This window comes from Natator depressus, chromosome 16, assembly GCF_965152275.1.
Source record: "Natator depressus isolate rNatDep1 chromosome 16, rNatDep2.hap1, whole genome shotgun sequence".
Lineage (NCBI taxonomy): Eukaryota > Metazoa > Chordata > Testudines > Cheloniidae > Natator > Natator depressus.
Window position 1 is genome coordinate 16,590,861 of NC_134249.1, and position 25,770 is coordinate 16,616,630.

Here is a 25,770-nt window from a genome sequence, read left to right on the forward strand (position 1 = left end):
CACTGGTCGTGCCCATCTCTAAATTGTAGAATTTTATAATTCATTCAAGCACAAACTCTCCCATGCTCACTTGAAAGCAAGAGCTTATGCAAAAGTAGGTATAACCACTGTAATGCAAAGATTTAGAACTCAAGTACTTCTGAATAAGATGCTCCCATTTTTACCATTCTCAGTTTACCAGTCCCTTATCCCTTCTTTCAACCACCAAGAGATGTACTGTGACACCAATTATGCTGCAATGAAAGCTAAGAAACTTCTCTCTGACCAAAATACCCTGACAATCTGTCATAAAATGATAATTCTGGTGTTCTGCAATCGCCACTCCCATACTTGGAGCACTGACTTTCACCATAACTCTAGTCCCAACTGGCCCAAGACACAAGACTACAACCAGAGAGAAAAAAATCAAGCCCCTGTCTCCCAAGACACAGGACCCTGCACTACAAGTCAAGTCAGCTCTTTGTTTTCTATGAAAGAAGAAGAATAATTTATGGCCCATGTCCACAAACCTTGATAACTCTTGTAAAGAAATATATAATGAATAGGGCTGTTGATTAATTGCAGTTAACTCATGTGATTAACTCAAAAAATTAATCATGATTCATCGCCCTTTTAACTGCAGTTAAACAATAGAATATCAATTGACGTTTTAAAAATATTTTTGGATGTTTTTCTACGTTTTCAAATATATTGATTTCAATTACAACACAGAATGCTAAGTGTACATTGCTCTCTTTGTATTATTTTTATTACAAATATTTGCACTGTAAAAATGATAAAATAGTATTTTTCAATTCAATACAATACTGTAATGCAATCTCTTTATTGTAAAGTGCAACTTACAAATGTAGATTTTTTTTTTTTGGTTACATAACTGCACTCAGGAACAAAACAGTGCAAAACTTTAGAGCCTACAAGTCCACTCAGTCCTTTTTCTTGTTCAGCCAGTCACTAAGACAAACAAGTTTGTTTACATTTACGGTAGCTAATGCTGCCAGCTTCTTTTTACAATGTCACCTGAAAGTGAGAACAGCCATTTGCATGGCACTTTTGAAGCTGGTATTGCAAGGTATTTATGTGCCAGATATGCTACACATTCGTATGCGCCTTCATGCTCTGGCCCCCATTCCAAAGGGCATGCTTCCATGCTGATGACACTTGTTAAAAAAAATAAATGTGTTAATTAAATTTGTGACTGAACTCCTTGGGGGAGAATAGTACGTCTCCTGCTCTATTTTACCTGCTTTATGCCATATATTTCATGTTATAGCAGTCTCGGATGATGACACAGCATGTTATTCATTTTAAGAACACTTTCACTGCAGATCTGACAAAATGCAAAGAGGTACCAATGTGAGATTTCTAAAGATGACAACTGCACTCGACCCAAGTTTAAGAATCTGAAGGGCCTTCCAAAATCTCAGAGGGATGAGATGTGGAGCATGCTTTTAGAAGTCTTAAAAGAGAAACACTCCGATGCAGAAACTACAGGACCCAAACCACCAAAAAAGAAAATCAACCTTCTACTGGTTGATTGAACATGCGTTGCTCTGATCTGCTTTGGATGGTTATCGAACAGAACCCCTCATTAGCATGGACGCATGTCCTCTAGAATGGTGGTTGAAGCATGAAGGGACATATCAATCTTTAACACATCTGGCACATAAATATCTTATGACACTAGCTACAACAGTGCCATGTGAACACCTGTTCTCACTTTCAGGTGACACTGTAAACAAAAAGTGGGCAGCATTATCTCCTGCAAATGTAATCTAACTTGTCTGAGTGACTGACTGAACAAGAAGTAGGACTGAGTGGACTTGTAGGCTCTAAAATTTTACATTTTTTATTTTTTGTACATAATTCTGCATTTGTAAGTTCAACTTTCACAATAAAGAGATTGCACTACAGTACTTGTATGAGGTGAATTGAAAAATACAATTTTTTTTATAGTGCAAATATCTGTAATCAAAAGTAAATATAAAGTGAGCACTGTACACTTCGTATTCTGTGCTGTAATTGAAATCAGTATATTTAAAAATGTAGAAAACATCCAAAAATATTTAAATAAATGGTACTCTATTCTTGTTTAATCGCGCGACAGCCCTAATAATGAACTGTTAGATAAATGTACATTAGTGTTAGAGAAGTATATATCATATATTTAATAGTGTTATAAGAAAAAGTAAAATGAAACTTTTCTGCTTTCTGTATGTATGTGTCTTACTCACACAGCTTTTAAATCTTTGCTAAAACAATTTCAAGAGGTTGTAAAGATCAGAAAGTTGGTTTGCGTCTTATCTACAGTAGATTCTTGGTCTGTGTAGGTAACAGGGCAAAGCACACCAGACAATGTGTGATTTATTAGCCACATGCAGAGCTCCCTAGTAAAACAGACTAGGGAGGAGGGATTCTGACTGACCAGAACTAGCCAACCAGCAACTACAAAAGCCACAAGAAGCAGATAAGAATAAGACAATTGTTGTAAAAAATAATGAAATACATGAAAGCAACGGAAAGACAGCTGGACTGAATTAGGAGGATCATAATTGTTATAAAAGGATAGATAAGAAGGTACCAGATAGAGTTTTAGCAGGATAAGGTATAAAGGATATGTGTTTAACAAAGTGAGAGGTGGAGCAATGCAGGACCCTCACCAGATTGGACCAACATGAATCTGATGATTACAAAAACAGCCAACCTCCACCCAAGGACTGGGTAACTGATCATTACACTATCCTGCTCTATCTGCTTTATTTAAGCTTCATGCTTAATTAAAGTGGTAATATATTGTCCTAAAATGTCTTATTAAAGCTTTAAACTAAGTTAAGTTTCGTAGCTGGCATAGCCTGTGCTTTTCACCAAACACACAAGATTGCAAGATTCCAAAATTTGTAAAATCCAGACTTCATGTGTCACTTACCGCTGGACTACCAACTTATCCATCCCTTGAGCAGGCTCCAGCCCTAGAGGGTCACAGGGTCCACCTGCTACAATGGAAGACTGTAGAGGGCAGACACTGGGAGGGAATACCCTGAAACATTTCAAGAATGGGAGGGGAAGAGCATACTGTGGAAAGGAAGAGTTTGGTCCCAAGGGACCCTACATGGCTCTCTTTCTTGTGCCTGTTCTGAAACAGTAGCTCCCTGCCACCACCACACTTCAAGAGAGAAGCTGGGTAGCTGCTCCATGGTCAACAGTTGGGGTTGTGAGAGCAGGCTCCAGTGGCTGGACAGAAAGCTTCCCAGGTCCTTCAAAGTTTTGCTTCAACTTATGCTCCGAGCCACCATTTGCATGGTCATGGGGCTGGTGCCTGTGTCAGGCCTGGGAGATTTTGAGGCTGAGGCACTGCCACTGACTGCTTTCTAGGCATTTTCCTGCTTGGGATACTGAAGAGGCTCTTGGGTTTCCACAGAACAGGCAAAGATCTCCATCCAGGCACTCCATCAGTGGTGAGATGCAGGAGTGGCAGTTTGTAGTTTCCCCTCTCTTAGACTTCTCTGCCATACTGCACTCCATGTGCATGAACGGGGACACAGAGTACCAGTGACTATGGGGAGAAAGGAAATCCTCTGTTGATAAAGAGCCAGGGGATTTCCCCCCCCCTCCTCCCACCCCCGGTTCCCCCCACCCCACCAGCAGGGAGGAGCTGGGCTGGTCTGCCTGCCTGCAGCTGAAGAGAGGCAAAAAACTGTCAGTTTCTCAGAGGTAGAGCCATACCTCCCCTGCCACTGACTGACAAGTTTGACCTGCCTGCAAGGTCAATCAGAACAACAGAGACTCCAATGTCATGGATTTGTGGACCTGATTACAAATAATAAAGGTCTTACAAAGTTTGTTTTCTTGAGATAAAGAACTTGTCTATTTATTTGAAACTGGTGTCTTGTCCAAAGGGGTGCGTGCCCTGTTTGAGAAGACACTCGTATTGATTTGTTTTTGACCAAATAGTTCCTAGATTTACAAGCTACCATGCATAATACATTTACAACTTGCCATTAAAATTCCTATCAAGTATTCTATTCATAGCATGAATCATAACAAACAACTAACACTTATATTATTCTCTTTTACACATGTTTTGAAATGTGTGTATGTAATAAAGCAGCATTCCAGTGTCTGTGTAAACATGCTTGGTGATAATAAATATGGTTTTATGGGTAAGGTGGTGTCATCCTCGGACACTTTTGGTGCTTGTCACTGGTTGATAGAAAGCAGAGATTTTGGAGGAATTTCCTTAATTAGCTTGAACATATTGTTTAATTAAGTAAGTAACCAAAAACATAAGCATGGGAGCTATCATAATCTCCAAGTTTTGTATCCATGGAAGTATCTCCTAAAATTCAGTAAAGATGCAGGCAAGTTTGTAATTACCTAAGATTATACAAAAAATAATTGTATTAATAGCCATATTTGCATCAACATTGAGCTTTACCCCTTACGTATTAATTCCACTAATGGAACCAGACATGGCGAGATTAAGTGACTTGCCCACGGTGACACAGTGAGTCAATGACAGTGCTAGGAACAGCAGCAGCAGGAGCAGAACCCAGGAATTCTGTTTCACACTCTTCACATAACCCCCACATAATAATGTCTTTCAGTTATACTTTGTCATATTTATCACCTTCTATAAATGTTTGTCTTCATTTTTTTACAGCCCCAATGTGGTATGTGGAAGAGCAAGATGCCATACAAATCACACACTTCTGTAAAAGTGCATGACTCAATTTAATTCAAATTTTATTATTAAAACAAATTAAATTAAGGAACTTTAACCAGCTGTATGCAATGATTACACAATGTAAATTAAAATGGAGGTAGAAAGGAGGAGTGGTCTCACTGGCTTATCTACAGCATATTCAACCACTCAAAAATGAACTGTTCATACAGCTCTTGTAAAGGAATAAGAGAAGAAGAGAGAGGAATAAAAATTGGAGGGGATGGGGAAGAGGAGGAGTGTTTTGGTGAGCACAGTAACATTGATCATATTCACCCTGAGATGTGCTAACAGCTATGATATTAATACTTAGAGACATATGAAACAACACTCAGCTGTTGGGGTTTACAATGCACTGTATATTAGTGTATCACCTCTCATAACTAAGAAAAGTGAGAGTTGTACTGCTTCTGGCATTATTTTAATCACAGCCCTGAAAGATACTACAGCATTAGAGAAGGCAAAAGGCACAACAACAGACCACCATGCACACAAGCACAGTATAATATATTTGTGGGCTGTATCAGATTTTATAAAGCATTCTAACAACTTGAAATAAGGAGTGCATCTTCTAGCTGCACATATGAAGTATTATCCTCGCCAACAGCACCCTAATGCAAATGATTAAAATAATTCCTGCTGGGAAAGAAAATGTAAAATCAAACGATTACATTTTTTTAAAATTATAGAATTATAAAAGCAGACATGGACCAAGGATTCCTAGTTAATTCTCTTGTATCTTTAAAATGACAGAACTGCTCATCTTCACCACACTTATACAAGAAAAGCATATGCATATCCTGTGATCTGTACAAGGGTTTAAATTTGGCACAGCGCTGCTACTCTGTGGTAAAATCCCACTAGTCCCCTGCTACCCATAGCACCTTTACAGTGATGCCAGCAGGAGCAGAGTAAAAATTATAATTTTATTCTGCTCTTGTGGCCAGCATTGTAAGGTCACCAGCACAAACATGATCCTCCGATGTTGGCAAGGGAGGATTTACAGTAACATTGAGGGGGAGAAAGAACAATGGAGGCGGCGAGGGGACCAAAACTGAAGGACAGACAGGCTGAGGTGGCGGCAGTCATCCAACTGAGGTCACGTCTACGCTCCTGGTGCTACAGCAGCACAGCTACGCGGCTGTAACTATGCCCCCAAAGTACCATAGTGTAGGCACTTCCTACAGCTCTGGAAGGGATTTTTCCATCGCTATAGGCAATCCTTTTCACTGAGCAGTAGCTAGGCCCATGGAAGCCTTCTTCTTTTGACACAGCCATGTCTATACCAGAAGTTAGGTTAGAATAGCTACAGTGCTCAGTGCATAGCTATGTCAAACTCAATTTTAAGTGTAGGCAAGGCCTAAGTATTGTTCCTTAGACCAGCAAGGATGAGGCGTGCTAGGAAGGTAGTATGCTTGGCCCTTAGGAGAGCCTCATTACTCCATAGCAACTTCTTTTGTCTGGGGTGTAGGAGCTTCATAAGAATCCATGTAAAGCTCTCTTCTGCCAAAGGGGGCTTCGCTAAGATGTATACCTTTTTTGTTTTAATTGGGGAAATGGGGGAGCTGGAATTTGAAGAAATCACATCACATGCATACATTCTCAACCTCAAAAAGGTGGGGTTAGTACTCAAACAAAAAGATGGGGAAGAAGCAAAGGGAAGAAGAGGGAAGACAATCATACAAAACTCTAAAAGCAACAGAGGGGAAGGAAGGGAAAACAGAAAGGAAAAATGCTGAATTAAAAGAAGAAAAGTAAGGAGGTTCATTTAGGGGCAAGGGAAAAAGAGGATGAGGATTATGGTCTTCTAGTTTCTTTTGATTCCTAGTTCTATTACTGCAGTTAGTCCTGCTAAGGGCTCAATTCTGCACCACTGGAGTAAGCTGGAGTTTTGTTGGTAATACAAAGATACAGAAAATAACTTCTAACTACAACCATTTTCTTTTTAAAATTCTTCTTAGAGTTTAAAGAGAATCTTCCAGCTTCACAGACAAAAGTGGAAACGTAGCTGACAGAGAAGAACACAGGAACTGTCACACTGGATCAGACCAACAGTGCCTCTAATCCAGTATTCTTTCTCCAACAGTAGCTGACACCAGAAGATTCAGAGGAAGGTGCAAGAAGCCCACAATGAATAGCCAGACTATAGGGGAGATTTCTTCCTACTCTGAAGTAGTTGGGGGTGTCTAATTCTCCTTAAGCATGAGGGTTTATATTCCTTATAAATTTTAACTCTATCTAATGTAATAGTGAATGTTATTATCCATGTAAGTGGGTGATGTGTAAAAATGGCACTTTACACAAACGCAAGAAATTCAGACTCATTTTCAAATTAAACATTTAACACTAATATTATAAATATTGTACTCAAGTTTTTTGATAAATGCTAGAATTTTAATTTCTAAACCAGTGTTGCTGCTGTAACATTCTCTCTTTCTCTCTCATGCACACATCTGTTGAACAAATACTATGGATCTTCTGTAAAGGATCAACAGGGTGCTTATCTGAGAGACTCCTCTATGTTTAAAGGGTAATTTGTGAATAAATTACCCTCTCGGGTTGATAGCAGGATAGTTAGATTAGATAAATTAATCAAAGAACAAGTTGTACCGGCAAGCACCAGAGACTCACCATTTTTCTTAAGGCCATCCTGCAGTCAGCCCTGAGAAAGCATCTTAGAGAACACAAAATATGAGCTGGCAGGTTCCTGTGTGCAGAGGAAAAGCACAGTGGTGCACACATTACAAAAGCATGATCTCTGTGGGACATCAAGGTATCTACTGAACTGCAACAATACACTATATAATCCAGAATACATTAAACTCACCATAAGTGGATATGAGAACCTTAATGTTAAAAAACAGACCGCCAGGAAGGCCAGGCAGTTCTGAGCTATGGCTGCTATTAACTTACCCTCATTGTGCCTAAACATTGCACCATAGGTGGTCCCTCTGCAGCAGACATTCCCAGAATAACTGGTTAATGAGACCTGGACTAGGTGATTCCTATTTTGTGAAACACAAAATATTTATACCTAATCACATATTTAGCTCATACAGATTAAACAAATTTTCCTGTGATATTAACCAGTACTGTGAACCCCACTGTTCTGCAATGCTCAGAGACAAAAGGCTCATTTAAGAAGTTTCTTGGTTTTTTAAGTAGTCTCCTGGGAATTTTCATGACAATGTACTATCCTGTTGAGCAGGAGCCTGCAGGAATACTTCTGTGCACTTTTCAACAGTAGCCACCATGTATCTCAACGTTCATGTGACATTAGGAATTTCTTTCCTTTTGTTTTAAATGATTTATCAGATGTCAGAGAATGATATTTTATAGTTATATATACACTCCCAAGCTGATTGTCTCCAAGTGCTGAAGAGAGATGAATTAAGCCTCAGTGCCAGTGAAGTAGGTAGGTGACAGGATCCCAAAGTGATTTGCTCAAGATCACACAGCAAGTCAGAAGCAGAGTCAGGAGCTGAACATGGGAGACCTGACTTCCAATCTCCTGTATCAACCACTAAAAAATGATCCTTCACCAAAAATAGATGGGCATAACTGATGTAGTCCTACTTTTCCTACTTGTCTCTTTCTTCCCCAATTGCTGCTCTAGCAGGTGTTTTTCTAGGAAGAGTAAACACTGCACTATACTCAGCAGTGTCCAGCCCCCCCCGTTGAATGATCATCATGGTAATTTTTCAAACAATTTTCTCACTTTTATAAAAATCCCTTATAATCTTGGTGACCCTTTAGGCAATTATTTTTCCTCCTCCAGTGACATTTTTGTTATTGACAATTACTGGCATAAACACATTTTATCTGATGGTCTTCCCTCCATGTTACCCTCTAACACTGAAATCACCGAGAGAATTTATGTTCCACCTGAATTTTGCCACCCCTCTGCTGGTCACTGAGACAAATCTAGGAATAATGGCACTAACTGTACCCCAGATAGAGCACAAAGGAACAATTAATACCTAAGGCAGTTAGGTGGGATGAGGTAATCATCTCTTCTCTAAACCTTTCAAAGTCAGAATATTCAGAAAATGGAATTCAGAAGACTAAAGGCATTTCACCAAAACATTTGCCAAAAATTGTAAAGAATTAGAAACCTATAAAGGGCATTTTTCATGCTGCCAGACAAATGAACAAGATTAGTGACTAACTGGATAATACGTGCACTTTACACATATTTAGACTCAAAAGTATTATATCATTTTACACTTGAAAAAGTTGAGGCACAGAGATTTTGGTGACATGTCCAAGGTTACAAGGAAAATTAGTAAGCAAGTCAGGAATGGAATCCAAGGGCCCAAACTCCTAGCCTATGTCTTAACCATAAGATCATACCAACAGAAGTGTTTAAGCTCTACTGGTATTATTGTCAACTGCTCCTCCATTGACTGGAGTACCAACTCCAAAGGTCTGATCATGTAAAATCTTTCCCCTAAACAGGCACTTTTCTAGACCACCATCCTACTCATCAAGTATGTCAAGAGCCAAAAATCTACTAATAACATTAACATTTGTATCCTGAACAGCAAAGATAGCTCTTCAAGAGTAACCTTCAGAAGCACTGGGCCTCAGCAATTAGTTCCCAGGCAGTCAAGCTATCATAATAAAGTTTTCTCAATATGCCAGGCACATGTATCACCCAGCTGATGTTACAATAGGTTTAAAAGGAAAACATTTCCCCTTTGGATGAATGAAATATCTATAGAAAAAGTTGGATCCCCTGTAACAGCATGTCAAAATATTACAACCCTGCATTTTTATAGGATGAAGTCCCTAGAGTACATCATCTTGGCTATATGCCAGTTTCCAAAGAACTGCCAACATAATAATTCAGTTACATTGCCCATACCACTGTAAAACTGCATTAAATTCAAAATGTTTGAGCGCATCCAGCAATTAAAATTAATGTTCCTTGGAATGAATGCTTCACTTTACAATCAAGAAGAAAAAAAATTACCTCAACAGTGTTCCTCTAGTACTATGGTTAACATTTAATGGCATTTTATTGCCGTTAAGCCCAATATTTGTGTCTAATCGATACTAAGCTATCAAGGACAGCCTAACAAGTCTGGACTATCTTGATGAAGCTCTATTGATTTCCTTTTTCAGGTGTGCAACTAACACAATCAACACAAATAATTTAGAAGGAAACAAGGTAATTTAATAACAGAAAAGGAACATGTAGTTTCTCTTTTCTCGAGTGACTAAATCATTTTAACTCACTAATGGTAATTAACACTAAAGTTAGATATTTAACTATCTGTAAAATACTACGGATAAAATAACGTAAGCATTTTAGAAAGAAAATCATCTATCAAGTAAATATTAAACCTACAACATGTCATTAGTTTCTCAAGTCCAACATGCAGATTAACAATAATATTTTCTATCTTGGTTCGATTTAACGTCATACTCTGTATTAGAGAATCTGGTGTTTTAAAATGAATGCCTAATAATTTGCACTTGCACACCACCCTTTATTTAAGGATCTTATAATGCTTTACACATATCAATTATATCTTAAGGTCTAGTAGCTATAATCTTCTTTATACAGATGATTAAACTGACAAATTAAGTAATCTGCCTTAAATTATACAGCCAGTCAGTGTCAGATTTCAGAACTCTGATTTCAAGTCACTTGCTCTAACTACTACATAATATTGCCTCCCCAAGTATACCATTAACAGAATTTTCTAATGCAACCTTGATTCTGTTCTAACTACCACCATCATCACCACCCATCCTTGTACATGTCACAAGAATGAAAATTTGGAAGCATCACTTTAGGCATAATAAAAAATGTATCATGTAACCATTGTAGAATAGTATAGTGCTTTATTTCTGTGTTTTAATTCAAAGTGAAATACGTAATTATTCTCTTGAATATATGCTATGTTTCTTTCAAAAGTTTCACACCACACACTTTATGCAACATTCACTGAAAAAGTCTGAAAATTCAACTTCTTTCCCTGCTGAAAGTGTTTACAAGACTTTGTTCTGGTTTGTGCATTAGGAATTTTGTTACTAGCAAGATTAATTTTAACAACTCCAGGAACAATGTTTAAGTCTGCTGCTACAGAACAGCCATACAACTTTAAGACCACCAGGAATAGGGGTTGATGGGGGTTAGACATAGTGCCTCTCCACACTCCCTTCAAAGCAGCAAAAATTCTCTACCAGATGATTAATTTTAAAAAGGTCAAACCTGGGGCATTAACTATTTGAAAATGTCCCTTTATGATAAGAAGCATTTTTCCTATGAAAGTGTTCACCTAGCTCCATTGACATACAGTATGCAACACATTTACTGTTCCAATGGAATCAATGGATATACCTTAACAGGCATTGCCTCAGGCATGCACAGGGCTAAGGTACACAAATGACACCTCAAGGGCAAGGAGGATGAATGAATATACAGAACAAGCAATAACCTCACAGAAGCAGCGGATGAAGGATCAAAGGTACATCTGACTCAAAGAATGAGGTGGAGCTCAAGTGTTCAAAGATGATAAATTTAGTCCAAATTCAAACATTGCTACAACTGGCATGATAGCTATTATATTACAAGCTTTAATAGATTAAAAATTAAATTAGCCTAGATGTCATGTATCCAATATAATTGTGTATACTTTATAAAACAGACTTAAATTAGACAATCACCTACTTTTTTTCCCACAAGACCACTCGATCATTCAGTGCACAGAATGGACAGCACACAAGGTAGGGCTGATTAGTGAATGAAGTGGTTATCCGTAGGTCCATGGCCTCATTTGCAGCAGAAAGTTAAATATGTTCAACAGAAAGATGGGGCATACAGGTCTTGCGGTTAAGGCACTGGACTGAGATCCAGGAGAAGAGAGTTCTGTCACTGGTTCTGTCACAGATGTGATGTTAGATTAGTCATTTAAAACAAAATTTGCACAGGTAGCCATTGATTGTTCATTTTTTGGGAGTTCTACCTGAGACACCTACCTAGAGTCTAATTTTCAAGACTGCTGAGCACTCAATTCCAATGGAAGTCAATAGGAGTTGCAGGTGCTCTACACCTCTGAAATCTCAGGCTACCAGCATCTTGGGCACCCAAAGTCAGTAGGCACTTTTGTAAATTTTGGCCTAAATCTCAATGTGCTTCAGTTCCCTACTTGTAAAATTGGGATAACAATACTTCCCTTCTTCACAGGGAAGTTGTAAAGATGAACTCATTAACATTTGAGAGCACAACAGAAAAAGCTATGAAAATATTCCATACTCAGGGCAGCATTTGGACAGCATGCAGTAAATAAATATGGGAGTATAGAATGAATGATAAATATAAGTATTAAATAGTTGCCTCAGTCTCTGAGCACCCCTCAACCTATGCACTGAATCAGGCGGTATAAAAATAGTATATGATCATATAATTAAAAGCTAATATAATGCTTACAAACAAGGAGTCAGAGTTAAGGCTGCACAGGCAACCTTTATTCTGGCATTTCCTAACTTTTGAACACTTGGCTTTGCCACCTTAATGTAATTTTAATATAATTTTTGTATGAAACATATATGGATATAAAATGTCTGTATTAGTCAGTATTTCAGTCTAACTTAAGTGACTTTTAACCAGTTCCTCAAGTGTAGAATTATAATCGTGGTACTACCTTCCCATAAGATTTTTTTCTGTGAATTCTGATGTAATGCAAGGATGCACACTAGAAAACAATGAAAAGTATTATTCTGCAGGTGAAGTGCTGAGTGGTCTAAATAATATCAGACCACACATCCACAGGCCATGATCCATTTGGCAGAGCAAAGTACAAAAATGCAATTGTCCATATGTACATGATTATTGAAACAGAAAACAATTTCTAATCATTAGGCAGAGCTCAATGAGTGTTAAAAAAAGATAACTGCTGGTTCCAAAGAGCACCATAACTTACCAACATCCAATCAGCGTTTCACCTACAGGAAGATACCTAATTCTTTTCTTGTTATCCAATATATATCCTCAGCATTAAATCAGAATGCACAGGAAGGTCAATTTGGGAAATGGTACTTCAATTATAATTAAAAACTTAGCTTCCATTCTTAAAGAAATTGTTTAAAAAAAAAAAAAACACACATCACTCCATATATTAGACCTAAATACTGACTCATGGAGACATGTCATGTCTCCATGAGCTCTAGGACGAGGAATTAACTCAATTGAGCTATATAATTTCTGCCTTAAAACAGCAAGTCATTAGCCAAAGCAAACAAAATGCCATCTAATTCCTCCCTTATAAATGATCAGTTTCAACTTTCAGTGTTTATATCAGCTAAAATTTGTAAGCTCTGCTAGGCAACATCTGTAAAAGTAAAGTTCTTTTGCAGATTCATGTGTGTTTAATTAATATGTTTAACAAGCTGTTTTGTGTTCCCAAAGAACACAGCTGTCTCTATTACACGTACAACTTTACCATCTGCAAAAACTACAATAAGTAAATATCAAAATAGCAGGTGTTAATAAAGAGCAGCCAAGATAACTCTTCTCTAGGGAAAGAATTAGTTCTTTCATTATAATCTTCTGTAGCCCTGGAGCAGGCAAACCTTAGCTGTTCAGGTCTAGAAGGAACTGGTTTTGTGGTTCATGGGAACAACAAAGTAAGTTCTTGGGGTAAATCTCTGCAAAACCACAACTATTAAGTATAAACTAAATACGTGGCCCCAGGCCAAAGCCTTAAGACACTAATTGCCATTTGAAATGTGGGTCTCCACATAATATTCATTAACCACAGTTATACACGTTCACACTTGATGGATAAAATGAAGTTAAAATTGTCAAGGGAATCCTTAATTTCCCACTTTAATATCTATATAAAGTGAGAATTTTCTGTTAAGCTCTATGAAATAAAACGTTCCCAATACACACAAAGCTATTTTGCAAAGCTATTCATTTAAAATGTCTTAAGATAGTGTATTTTCACTTCTTTTCTCCCAAAAAGTAACTCACTTATTATTGATATTAGTCTACTACCTGAATTCCCATGGTTTTAAAAGTTAAATGGGTATGTATGGCTCCATGCAACAGTAGAAGACTTTTACAATGGCTTTCCCTTTGCTTTATGAATGTCTTTTGGAACCCTACCCTAGCACTTCCCCCCCACATACACACACCCCCCCACACACCTTTCTTTATCTTCCACAAACAACCATTTGATTATTCATGTAATCAGTAATGCATGAACCATCTAAAGAGAAAGGGAGAGGGAAATGCCCTCATCTCAGCTCATCAAAAATACAACAAGCAAGCCACAAAGGGGTCACAAATTAAAAATTAAATGCAGACAGAAAAAGTGCATCCACACATTACCACTACTGAAACTTCCCTTCCAAACAGGGGACACATACAGTAGGGAGAGGAGGTGGCGAAAGACATGTTTTAAAGTTATGCTAATTACATTTTATTCATAACACATGTTTATCAATGAAGAAAAATTAAGCACCAGCATGCTTGAACACCACTAGAATCTTTGCAGCTACAGGCAAAGCCACTGGATGGCTAAAGCTGTCACACGGGTGATAGATCTGCTGTTAGCAACTAAGGTAATCTATATACCAGTGCCAAGTGCTGCAAAGACAGCAGGAGGTGACTGCAGATTACAAGAAACTCAGGAAAGGAAGCTGGTAATATTTAGAGATCCATCAAGCAGACAATAACTAGTTAAATGCAAAAAATATATATATTTATTATAGACTAGATCTGTACAATATGTTTCCACTAAAAAAAAAAATCCCCCCTCCCAAAAGACAAGTATCTATTAGCACTAAATTCCACCTAATTTATAAAATGTTAACATGCATTTGCACTCTGAAAAACTATTGCAAAAATGATAGTGTGGGGCTCTGTGGGTCTTAATAAGACTAGATCAATTTGCTCAGTTTACAAATGAAAAGTCACCTTCCAAATTCATCCTGGAATCTGAGAGTCTTTCTTGGTCAGGCATCACCAGTAAGAAATCATCTACAGCTGGAACATAGATCTGCTTACTTTACTGTCCAAAATAATTTTTGCTAATTTTTATTCCTGATACTGCTACAGAACCTATACAAGGGTGTAAGAGAGATGGATTCTGCTCTTTCTTGCGCATCATCAGAATTATTAGCTAAGTTCCAGTTGCAGAATCTCTTACCAGTAATGAACATACGCCACACACAAATCCACCTCACACTCTCCCCTAGTTGTCCTGGCTCTGGAGTCCTCACAAGGGTACAAAGTAATTTTTGTTATTTAAAAAAAAAAAAAAAAAAAAACTTTGTAAAGTAAGCAGATATGTACAACAGGTTGGCAACATTTGATTGAAAAACCCACTGGAAGCACCCAAGCCTGGGGAGAGAGGTTGGGCTTGATTTTGTGTTTCATTTTGAATTTGTCAACAAAACAAAACTCAGTAACAGGGTTTTATGTCTCTGACTATACCCAGGGAGCAGGTCTGCTAAGAAAGAAAGTCAAACTGCTGACAATAACTACACTTTAAACAGAAAAAAATCAGTTCGGGGAGGCGGGGCGGGTAATCACACTTTAATTTAAACTAATACTGAGTTTTGCATCAGACTACACATTCTGCAGCACTACAGGTAAATTAAAATAGAAGATTGTATTGAATTAAAAATGAAAAGTCACAATACGATCAGCAGAGTCTTCATTGTGGGGTTTATTCTGCTATTCAATTTAATTTATACAGTCCAGAAGAGGTAAATATACGACAGATTTTTATATTTACAGTACAGAGGTACACACCAATAATTATCAGGGAGGTGTGAAGCAGGAGGTTTTAGCTGCAAGACGGGACAGTTTTAGCATTTGGGAAGGCATGGGAGGCAGGTGAGGCTTTTGGCAAAGGGAAAGGGATGCATCTTCAGTTTCTCTCTCGCAAGCAGGTTTGGAAGGGACTTAAACTCCTAGTTCTCCACCTCAGCATCCTACTGCCTTCTGCCACAAAGTCTGGTACTTCCTCCAAGGACAAATAAGGGCATTATTAGAAAGATATTTGTGCTAAAATGACCAACAGTTTGAATAGACAACACAAAGTTAAGTTTCAGAGTTACACCCCACCAAGAGAAATGTGGATAGTTCTGCAGATGACCCTGATGAAGTGAAGAATCTTCCCACCAGCATGGAAGGGATTAAAGAGGGCCTTTGGGCCCAGTTAGCCTTGCCCCATTGTACCTGCAGCCAGGACCAGGCTGGGGGTGGGGTGGGGGAGGAGAAAAGGAGAGAACCTGCTTCAGTTCAGGGCTGACTGGCAGAGAGGCAGGAGCTAGCTGCCTCTCTACCTGAGGGGAAGGATCACTAACTTGCCAGCCAAGGCAGGAAATAAGCACGGTCTCCCTGGCTGAAAGACTTCAGAGAGCCGGCCTAAGAGATAACTGGGTGACTAAAGCACAGAGACCTTGTGGGGTTCCGGCTCCGCCAAACTTGTGGCTGCCCTGCCCGGAGGAATCTGGGACTGCAGCAGGACAGCACCCAAGGTCCACGAGGGGATGCTACTTAGAGAGAAGCCACCACAGCAACTTGGATTATAGGGGCCACTCCACAAACTGAAGGGACAGCAATAGGAAGCAGCCCAGGACAGTAGACAGACTCCCCGTTGGGAGGTCCCCTGTTCAGGGATTGACTCGCACAGGGCGCTGGTCTGGGACCTGGTGGAGTGGGAGGGCCCGGGTCCCCCTGCCTCACTGACTTAAAGACGGAGCACCCTGACCAGGGAAGCAAGGAGCTGGCAGTCAACAGTTCCAAACACTTGACCACCTGGCCCTCCACACCCCGTTACAATGACGATACAACATCAGTTCACATTTGGAAGATTATCTTCACAAACATAAGAATTAAAAACTTTTTAAAATTAAATTAAAGCTTAAATTCTGTTTCATAAGTTCTGCAGCCTTGATAATGTGAAATACATAGGGTTCTGCCTTTGTAGCAGACCAAACATTATATACCAATGCACACCAACTACCCACCCTATTATTTAATTACTTCAGTCTACAAAAGATCTATTCATTAGCAATTTGATACACATCATTTACCTTGTTTGACCATTTATAGGCCTGAAGTAGTTGACTGTAGAGAGGAGTTTTGTCCTGTACAGGATCTAGGCTCAACAATCCACTATTATGGAGAGGATGGTTCTCAGATGGTTTGCCTACTAGATTGCTCAGACGTTCCAGTTCACTAGAAGTAAAAAAACAAACACCTTTTATGTAAGAACTGTAGATAGTGTGGAGTGAACAATCAAGTGTGCATGTAAGATATGGTCCTTACGCATCTCACAATAAAAAAAAAAATCAATTTAGACATAAAAATTTTTAAATGCTTGTCCAAAGCTCAAGGCAGTTTGACAAGCATTTAATCACCAGTATTAACCGAAAAGTCACAAGTGACCCACCCCCAAACAACAACACTTCTCCCTCCCCAAAAACCTTGGTAAATACATGGGCTTTGTAACATGCCATGAAGATTCAGAATATTTTGGACCAGGGTTGGTAGAACTGCAGTTCCCAGCCAATGAGAGCTGCAGGCACATATGGAGCTGGGTAGGGGAGCCTGCCAGCCCCACCAACCCTCCCCCCACCCCAGCACCAGCAGGGGTCCTGGGCCACCTCCCTCAACGCCCCCAGACCGCTCCCCGCCCAGAGTACTCTCAGGCCCCAGCCCAAATTTTAGTTACAGGTATATAGTAAAAGTCGTAGACAGGTCATGGGCCGTGAATTTTTGTTTACTGCCCATGACCTGTCCATGACTTTTACTAAAAATACCCATGACAAAAATGCAGCCTTAACTATCATTCCCTCTGACTTACATGTCCCACACCACCTTAAGGCTCCATTCCTGCAAACATTTAGGCACATGATAGCTTTACTACTGAAAGCAGGCAAACTGAAATAAGTGGGATTACTCACAGTAGTAACATTAAACATAAATTGCCTTTTTATGGTATTATCCAAAGTCCATTGACTTCAACAGGCTTTTGATCAGATCCTTATTTCATTCAGTAATTTAAATATGTTATTATGTGTCTAAAGCACCTCTCTCACTTTTGCTTGTTCTATAAATAATAAAAATGATATCTATCCAATTATGTTGCAAACTTCAGAAAAAATAATTAGATATTTATAAAAATGGGTAAGAATACCTTCTCTAGCTAAGATGAAAGACAGGAAAATATTTCAAGTAACTTATTCACAGACACTTTGTCATCAAATTTGGTTGGCTAATAAAAAAAAAGTGGCACAATTTTGGAACTAACCAAAGTGCAGTTTGTGTGTGTGTGCAAGGGGAAGAAGAAGAAAAAAAAAATCAGCTGAGTATTGTCAAAATAGAAATTTAGCAAAGTAGTGGAGAAAGTCCTCCATTTTATCTGCACCTTTAATTTTCTTGTGTTTACAAGGAATCAAGTAGGAAGCTAGTTATCTTCACAGCCTCACTATGATCATATTGGTTTAAGTGCAACACAGCAGCTCGTATGGGGGGCAGTAAGTAATAAAACGTTACTTGTCTGGACTGAGTTCTTGGTTACCCTAGGTTTCAGAATTATACAATTTTCCCTAGTCTACAGAGAAGTTACTGAATGTTTAGAGTCAGTGAAATGATTATTGATAACTTTTACAGCACTACACTTTACAAAACAAATAAAGACAAAACAGCTTACAGTCTGAGGCCCTGATCTTGCAAAGGGATCTGTTCAAGTAGCTCTTAGCTAGCTTTCTTGTATTATATTTGTTATTATTATAACTATCGATCCCTTCGCAGGATCAGGTCCTATGTTAAAATGAAAATACCAGATGCATAGGAGCACAAAGGCAAAAGCAGAACAAGCAGTCACTTAGATTAATGTACATTCATTGAGAGTTACTTTTGTTGTTTGTATAAAAATATAAGATTTGGTGGAGAAAAATAATTTCAATGGCTTCCTATCCTACAAACAAAGTTTAGCATCATTGTTAAACTAGTTTCAGAGTTCAGAGTAGCAGCAATGTTAGTCTGTATTCGCAAAAAGAAAAGGAGTACTTGTGGCACCTTAGAGACTAACCAATTTATTTGAGCATAAGCTTTCGTGAGCTACACGAATAAATAAATTGGTTAGTTTCTAAGGTGCCAAAAGTACTCCTTTTCTTTTAGTTTCAGAGTGGTAGCCATGTTAGTCTGTATCAGCAAAAACAACAAGGAGTACTTGTGGCACCTTAGAGACAAACAAATTTATTTGGGCATAAGCTTTCGTGGGCTAAAACCCACTTTTAGCCCACGAAAGCTTATGCCCAAATAAATTTGTTAGTCTCTAAGGTGTCACAAGTACTCCTCGTTGCTTTTGTTAAACTAGTGTACCCCACAAATTCCTCCTCTTTCACTTAGGTCAGTGGTGTTCTACTTTTTTTCATTTGTGGAGCCCTAAAAAACTTCAAATGGAGGTGCAGACCCCTTTGGAAATCTTAGGTGCTAGATGCTGTACAAACAGAACAAAAAGACAGTCCCTGCCCCAAAGAGTTGATAAACTAAGGCCCAGATCCTCAAAGATATTTAGGTGCCTAACTCTCATTAACTACAATGGAAGTTAGGTCAGTTAGGTGTTTAAACACCCCTGAGAACCTGGGCCTAAATATAAAACAAGAGACAAAAGATGGAAACAGACAGATGGGGAATACAAGGAAACAATGAGACCATAATATCCCCTGCTGATGAGCTGTTAGAAATCTACCCCAATAAGCCACACAACTGATAACTGGGCTCACCACCTCTCAGTTCTGATGCACCCTATCAAAACTCAACCTTCGGGATGAATTTTAAATGTAGCTTTTAAAAAAGAGATGCTGTTAACTTTAAAATCAAACACTATACACAAAGTTACTTACTAACACCTATTAAAACGGAAAGAATTCTGAAAACCCAGTCTACTTCTATTTATGCTCTTTGTTTGCTTTTCCATGGTCCCAACCTAAAAAGGTAGATTCTGTTCTGTCAGGGTGGCTCGTTTGCCCTCAGTTTCACTCTGAGGTTCTTAGTGCTAAGACTTCTTTTTTTGGGAGGGGGGGTATTTTATTTTATTTCAAACGCTGCAGGGGAAACGTTTGTGCCGGTAACACATCAAACTGGTCCTAGCCCTTACATAAGCTTGTTTCCACAAAATTAAGTCGACGTTCAACTTCAAGTCAAGTCAGTCTCAAGACAGGAGGGAAAGGTAATGGCCAGCCCTCCCCGCGCCTTGTTGTGTTTGTCGAATCACGTTCCCTATTTAAAAATCTCTCTCCCCCCTTTTTCCGCGCAAAATGGAAGGACGCTCCTCAGCCAGAAATTGGAGTCACAGGGGCCGTGCAGCGCCCCAATCGCTCGCTGGCTCACGGGATGGTTCCAGCTGGGGGTGCCCCTTCCAAACCTGGGTGCACCCGGCCCGGCCTCCCCTCCCCGAAGCCAGGCCCCAGCTCCGCTCCGAGCGCAGGGCACCCCTTCTCCTCCCCGCCCCTGCCCCACCGCCTCTCCCGCCTGCCGCTTCCCCTCAGGTCCCGCCGCCGCCCCCCAACCCGGCCCCCGCGCCTCACGGCGAGCAGCCGCCCCCGGCCCCGCACGCACCTCAAGTCCCGGCTGACCGAGTGCAGGCTCTCCTGGAAGCAGGAGACGAAGCTCTTCTCGCGGCCCTCCAGCGTCTCCTTGTTCCGCATCCCGTCCTTCAGGCAGTCAAACACCCGGGTGACGCTGGAGCGCAGCGCCTGGATGGCGGCGATGGCCTGGGAGAAGGCCTCCAGGTTCACCCCGGGGCTCAGCACCCCCTCCGCCATCTTACCCCGCAGCCAGCCGAATGGGCCTCCCGAGCCTGGCAACGAGAAGCGCCGGGAACACCACGGGGCCGCGCCGGCCCCAGGGCAGCCTGGGAAATGTAGTCCTGTGCGGGGGGCTAGAGAGTCGGTGAGGGGATAGAGTGGCCTGTGGGTGGACGTAGGGGGCGGGGAGGTATAGAGAGGTGGGGAGCAGGGAGTCAGTGAGGGGATAGAGTGGTCTGTGGGTGGACGTAGGGGGCGGGGAGGTATAGAGAGGTGGGGAGCAGGGAGTCGGTGAGGGGGTAGAGACGTCTGTGGGTGGACGTAGGGGGCAGGGAGGTATAGAGAGGTGGGGAGCAGGGAGTCGGTGAGGGGATAGAGTGGCCTGTGGGTGGACGTAGGGGGCAGGGAGGTATAGAGAGGTGGGGAGCAGGGAGTCGGTGAGGGGATAGAGTGGCCTGTGGGTGGACATAGGGGGCAGGGAGGTATAGAGAGGTGAGGGCAGGGAGTCAGTGAGGGGATAGAGTGGTCTGTGGGTGGACGTAGGGGGCGGGGAGGTATAGAGAGGTGGGGAGCAGGGAGTCGGTGAGGGGATAGAGTGGTCTGTGGGTGGACGTAGGGGGGCAGGGAGTCGGTGAGCGGATAGAGAGGTCTGTGGGTGGACGTAGGCAGGGCCGGTGCAACCACTAGGCAAACTGGCCACTGGGTGCCAAGTGGTTGGGGGTGGCCAAACGCGCTCCAGGGAGGCGGTGGAGTGGTGGTGAGCTGGTGCAGCGGGGCGGGACGCCTACAGCACGTAACGGGGGGGGGCGGCGTGCAAGGGAACCACTCCCCACCCCAACTCACCTCTGCTCTACCTCCTCCTCTGAGCATGCTGCCCCACTCTGCTTCTCTCCCTCCCAGGCTTGCGGCGTCAAACAACTGATTGGCGCCGTAAGCCTGGGAGGCGGGAGAAGTGGAGCAGCGGCTCCTTGGGCCGAGGGGAGGGGGGTGGGGGGGGGAAGCTGCCGCAGGGCTCCTGGACAGGTGTAAGGTGGAAGTTTCGCTTAGGGCGTGAAACATCCTTGCACCGGCCCTGGACGTAGGGGGTCAGGGAGTCAGTGTGGGACGTATAGAGAGGTGGGGAGAAGGGAGTCAGTGAAGGGGTAGAGAGGTCTGTGGGTGGACATTGGGGGTGGGGAGTCAGTGTGTGGGGGTGTAGAGAGGTGGGGAGCAGGGAGTCAGTGAGGGGACATAGGGGAGCGGGGAGTCAGTGTGAGGGTAGGGGGAGGTGTGAAATCAGTAAGCAGGAAAAAAGAAAAGGAGTACTTGTGGCACCTTACAGACTAACAAATTTATTTGAGGATAAGCTTTCGTGAGCTATTCATGAAGTGAGCTGTAGCTCATGAAACCTTATGCTCAAATAAATTTGTTAGTCTCTAAGGTGCCACAAGTACTCCTTTTCTTTTTCGAATACAGACTAACACGGCTGCTACTCTGAAACCAGTAAGGAGCGACTGAGGTCTGGGGCGGGCACGGGGAGTATGGGTGTGAGACAGAGGTGGGGTGACAGAGGGTTGTAGGGTGGGGAATTCAGTGTGTTTTTGTCACAGGTATTTTTAGTAAAAATCATGGGCAGGTCATAGGCAGTAAACAAAAATTCACGGCCTGTGACCTATCTATGATAATACAAAGAAGTTTTGTTGGTGGGGAGGTGGACAGGGCAATCAACTACAGTAGAACCTGAGTTATGAACACCTCAAGACTGGAGGTTGTTCATTACTCTGAAATGTTTGTAACTCAGAACAAACCGTTATGGTTGTTCTTTCAAAAGTTTACAACTGAACATTGACTTAATACAGCTTTGAAACTTTACTATGCAGAAGAAAAATGCTGCTTTTAACTGTCTTAATTTAAATGAAACAAGCACAGAAACAGTTTCCTTACCTTGTCAAATCTTTTTTTAAACTTTCCCTTTATTCTTTTAGTAGTCTACATTTAACACAGCGCTGTACTGTATTTGGGGGTGTTTGTGTGTTTTTGGTTTTGTTTTTAGTCTCTGCTGCTGCCTGACTGTGTACTTCCAGCTCCAAATGAGATGTGTGGTTGACTGGTCAGTTCATAACTCTGAGGTTCTGCTGTACAAATACTGAGACTGATCCTGTCAGCTGCTGAGCATCTCTTGAAATGAATGGGGGCAGTTTAACATTGTTTCAGGCTGTCTACAAACTCAGAAAAAACAACACAGTATTGGTTTACATTTGGAATTATTTCTCCCAATCATAAAAGCTAGAAACTTTTTTTTCTAATGAAGTTCTCATGTCTGCTTCACATTTAGATCAATAATGATTTAGATCAGTGGTTCCCAAACGTGTTCCGCTGCTTGTGCCGGGAAAGCCCCTGGCGGGCCAGGCCGGTTTGTTTACTATCCACGTCCGCAGGTTCGGCCGATCGCCGCTCCCAGTGGCCGCGGTTCGCTGCTCTAGGCCAATGGGAGCTGCTGGAAGTGGCGGCCAGTACATCCCTCGGCCCGCTCCACTTCCAGCAGCTCCCATTGGCCTGGAGCAGTGAACCGCGGCCACTGGGAGCCGCGATCGGCCGAACCTGCGGACGTGGCTGGTAAACAAACCGGCCCGGCCCGCCAGGGGCTTTCCCGGCACAAGCAGCGGAACAAGTCTGGGAACCACTGATTTAGATAATGGCATAGAGAGTACACTTATGAAGTTTGTGGCTGATACCAAGCTGGGAGGGGTTGCATATGCTTTGGAGGATAGGATTAAAATTCAAAAAGATCTGGACAAACCGGAGAAATGGTCTGTCAAGGTTCCTCCCCCACTCTGAACTCTAGGGTACAGATGTGGGGACCTGCATGAAAAACCTCCTAAGCTTATCTTTACCAGCTTAGGTCAAAACTTCCCCAAGGTACAAAATATTCCACCCTTTTGTCCTTGGATTGGCCGCTACCACCACCAAACAAATACTGGTTCCTGGGGAAGAGCTGTTTGGACACGTCTTTCCCCCCAAAATACTTCCCAAAACCTTGCACCCCACTTCCTGGACAAGGTTTGGTAAAAAGCCTCACCGATTTGCCTAGGTGACTACAGACCCAGACCCTTGGATCTTAAGAACAATGAACAATCCTCCCAACACTTGCACCCCCCCTTTCCAGGGAAATGTTGGATAAAAAGCCTCACCAATTTGCATAGGTGACCACAGACCCAAACCCTTGGATCTGAGAACAATGAAAAAGCATTCAGTTTTCTTACAAAAAGACTTTTAATAGAAATAGAAGTAAATAGAAATAAAAAAAAAATCCCCCCTGTAAAGTCAGGATGGTAGATACCTTACAGGGTAATTAGAATCAAAACATAGAGAACCCCTCTAGGCAAAAACCTTAAGTTACAAAAAAGATACACAGACAGAAATAGTTATTCTATTCAGCACAATTCTTTTCTCAGCCATTTAAAGAAATCATAATCTAACATGTACCTAGCTAGATTACTTACTAAAAGTTCTAAGGCTTCATTCCTGGTCTATCCCCGGCAAAGACAAAATATAGACAGACACACATACCCTTTGTTTCTCTCCCTCCTCCCAGCTTTTGAAAGTATCTTGTCTCCTCATTGGTCATTTTGGTCAGGTGCCAGCGAGGTTACCTTTAGCTTCTTAACCCTTTACAGGTGAGAGGAGATTTCCTCTGGCCAGGAGGGATTTTAAAGGGGTTTACCCTTCCCTTTATATTTATGACACGCCCCCCAAATCTCAGCTAGGGTGAAACACTGGCTAGGATTTCTTCCTGGAGCTCTAGGAAAAACAGAGTTAATAAGACACATGCATCTCTAAATATACTACCAAGTACATAAAGACTAACAATATTTTCCACATCTCAAGGACGATTTTAACCAGTTGATTCTGGGAAACTTTCACGTGAGAGTGCATCAGCCACTTTGTTAGAAGCTCCTGAGATGTGTTGGATGTCGAAATCAAAATCTTGGAGAGCTAAACTCCACCGAAGAAGTTTTTTGTTAGTTTCCTTGACGGTGTGAAGCCACTTCAGTGCAGCATGGTCGGTTTGCAGGTGGAAACGCCATCCCCAAACATATGGGCGTAGCTTTTCCAGAGCGTAGACAATGGCGTAACATTCTTTTTCAGTGACTGACCAGTTGCTTTCCCTCTCAGACAGTTTTTTGCTGAGAAACACTACAGGGTGGAATTCTTGATCAGGTCCTTTCTGCATTAAAACTGCTCCCACACCACGCTCGGATGCATCTGTGGTTACCAGGAACGGTTTGTCAAAGTCTGGGGCCCTCAGTACAGGGTCAGACATGAGTGTCGCTTTAAGCTTGTTAAAGGCCTTCTGACACTTTTCGGTCCACTGCACAGCATTTGGCTGTTTCTTTTTGGTTAGGTCTGTCAGAGCTTAGGAGGTTTTTCATGCAGGTCCCCACATCTGTACCCTAGAGTTCAGAGTGGGGGAGGAACCTTGACATGGTGGCAGCGAGGTTACCTTTAGCTTCTTAACCCTTTACAGGTGAGAGGAGATTTCCTCTGGCCAGGAGGGATTTTAAAGGGGTTTACCCTTCCCTTTATATTTATGACATGGTCTGAAGTAAACAGGATAAAATTCAATAAGGGGCAAATGCAAAGTACTCCACTTAACAAGGAACAATCAGTTGCACACATACAAAACGGGAAATGACTGCCTAGGAAGGAGTACTGCAGAAAGGGATCTGGGGGTTATAGTGGATCACAAGCGAAATAGGAGTCAACAGTATACCACTGCTGCAAAAAAAGCAAAAACCATTCTGGGATGTATTAGCAGGAATGTTGTAAGCAAGACACAAAAAATAATTCTTCGGCTCTACTCCGTGCTGATTAGACTTCAACTGGAGTATTGTGTCCAGTTCTAGACACCACGTTTCAGGAAAGATGTGGACAAATTGGAGACAGTAAGACAGAAGAGCAACAAAAATGATTAAAGGTCTAGAAAACATGACCGATGAGGGAAGATTGAAAAAAATGGGTTTGTTTAATCTGGAGGAGAGAAGACAGAGAGGGGACATGATAACAGTTTTCAAGTACATAAAAGGTTGTTACAAGGAGGAGGGGAAAAATTGTTCTCCTTAACCTCTGAAGATAGGACAAGAAGCAATGGGCTTACATTGCAGCAAGGGGGGTTTAGTTTGGACATTATGAAAAACTTCCTAACCGTCAGGGTCATTAAGCACTGGAATAATTGCCTAGGGAGGTTGTGGAATCTCCATCATTGGAGATTTTTTAAGAGTAGGTTA

The 25,770-nt window shown here is 41.4% G+C and overlaps 1 protein-coding gene across 4 annotated transcripts in view; it reads right to left on the minus strand.

Annotated features, from left to right (window-relative positions):
* The window catches only part of MED27 (mediator complex subunit 27), a 185,238-nt gene extending 164,663 nt beyond the window's left edge, over positions 1-20,575 (minus strand). For 2 of the 4 annotated variants that reach the window (XM_074974175.1, XM_074974174.1), the window contains exons 1-2: positions 20,316-20,573; positions 16,781-16,925 (exon numbers count right to left, since the gene is read on the minus strand). In XM_074974175.1, coding sequence (XP_074830276.1) covers positions 16,781-16,925; positions 20,316-20,521 — 351 coding nt within the window. In that variant the 5' untranslated portion in view covers positions 20,522-20,573. Of the gene's footprint in view, positions 1-15,399; positions 15,706-16,780; positions 16,926-20,315 lie in introns of those variants that run through there. The other 2 variants (XM_074974177.1, XM_074974176.1) reach the window with 2 other exon arrangements.
* Positions 20,576-25,770: the final 5,195 nt, after the last annotated feature.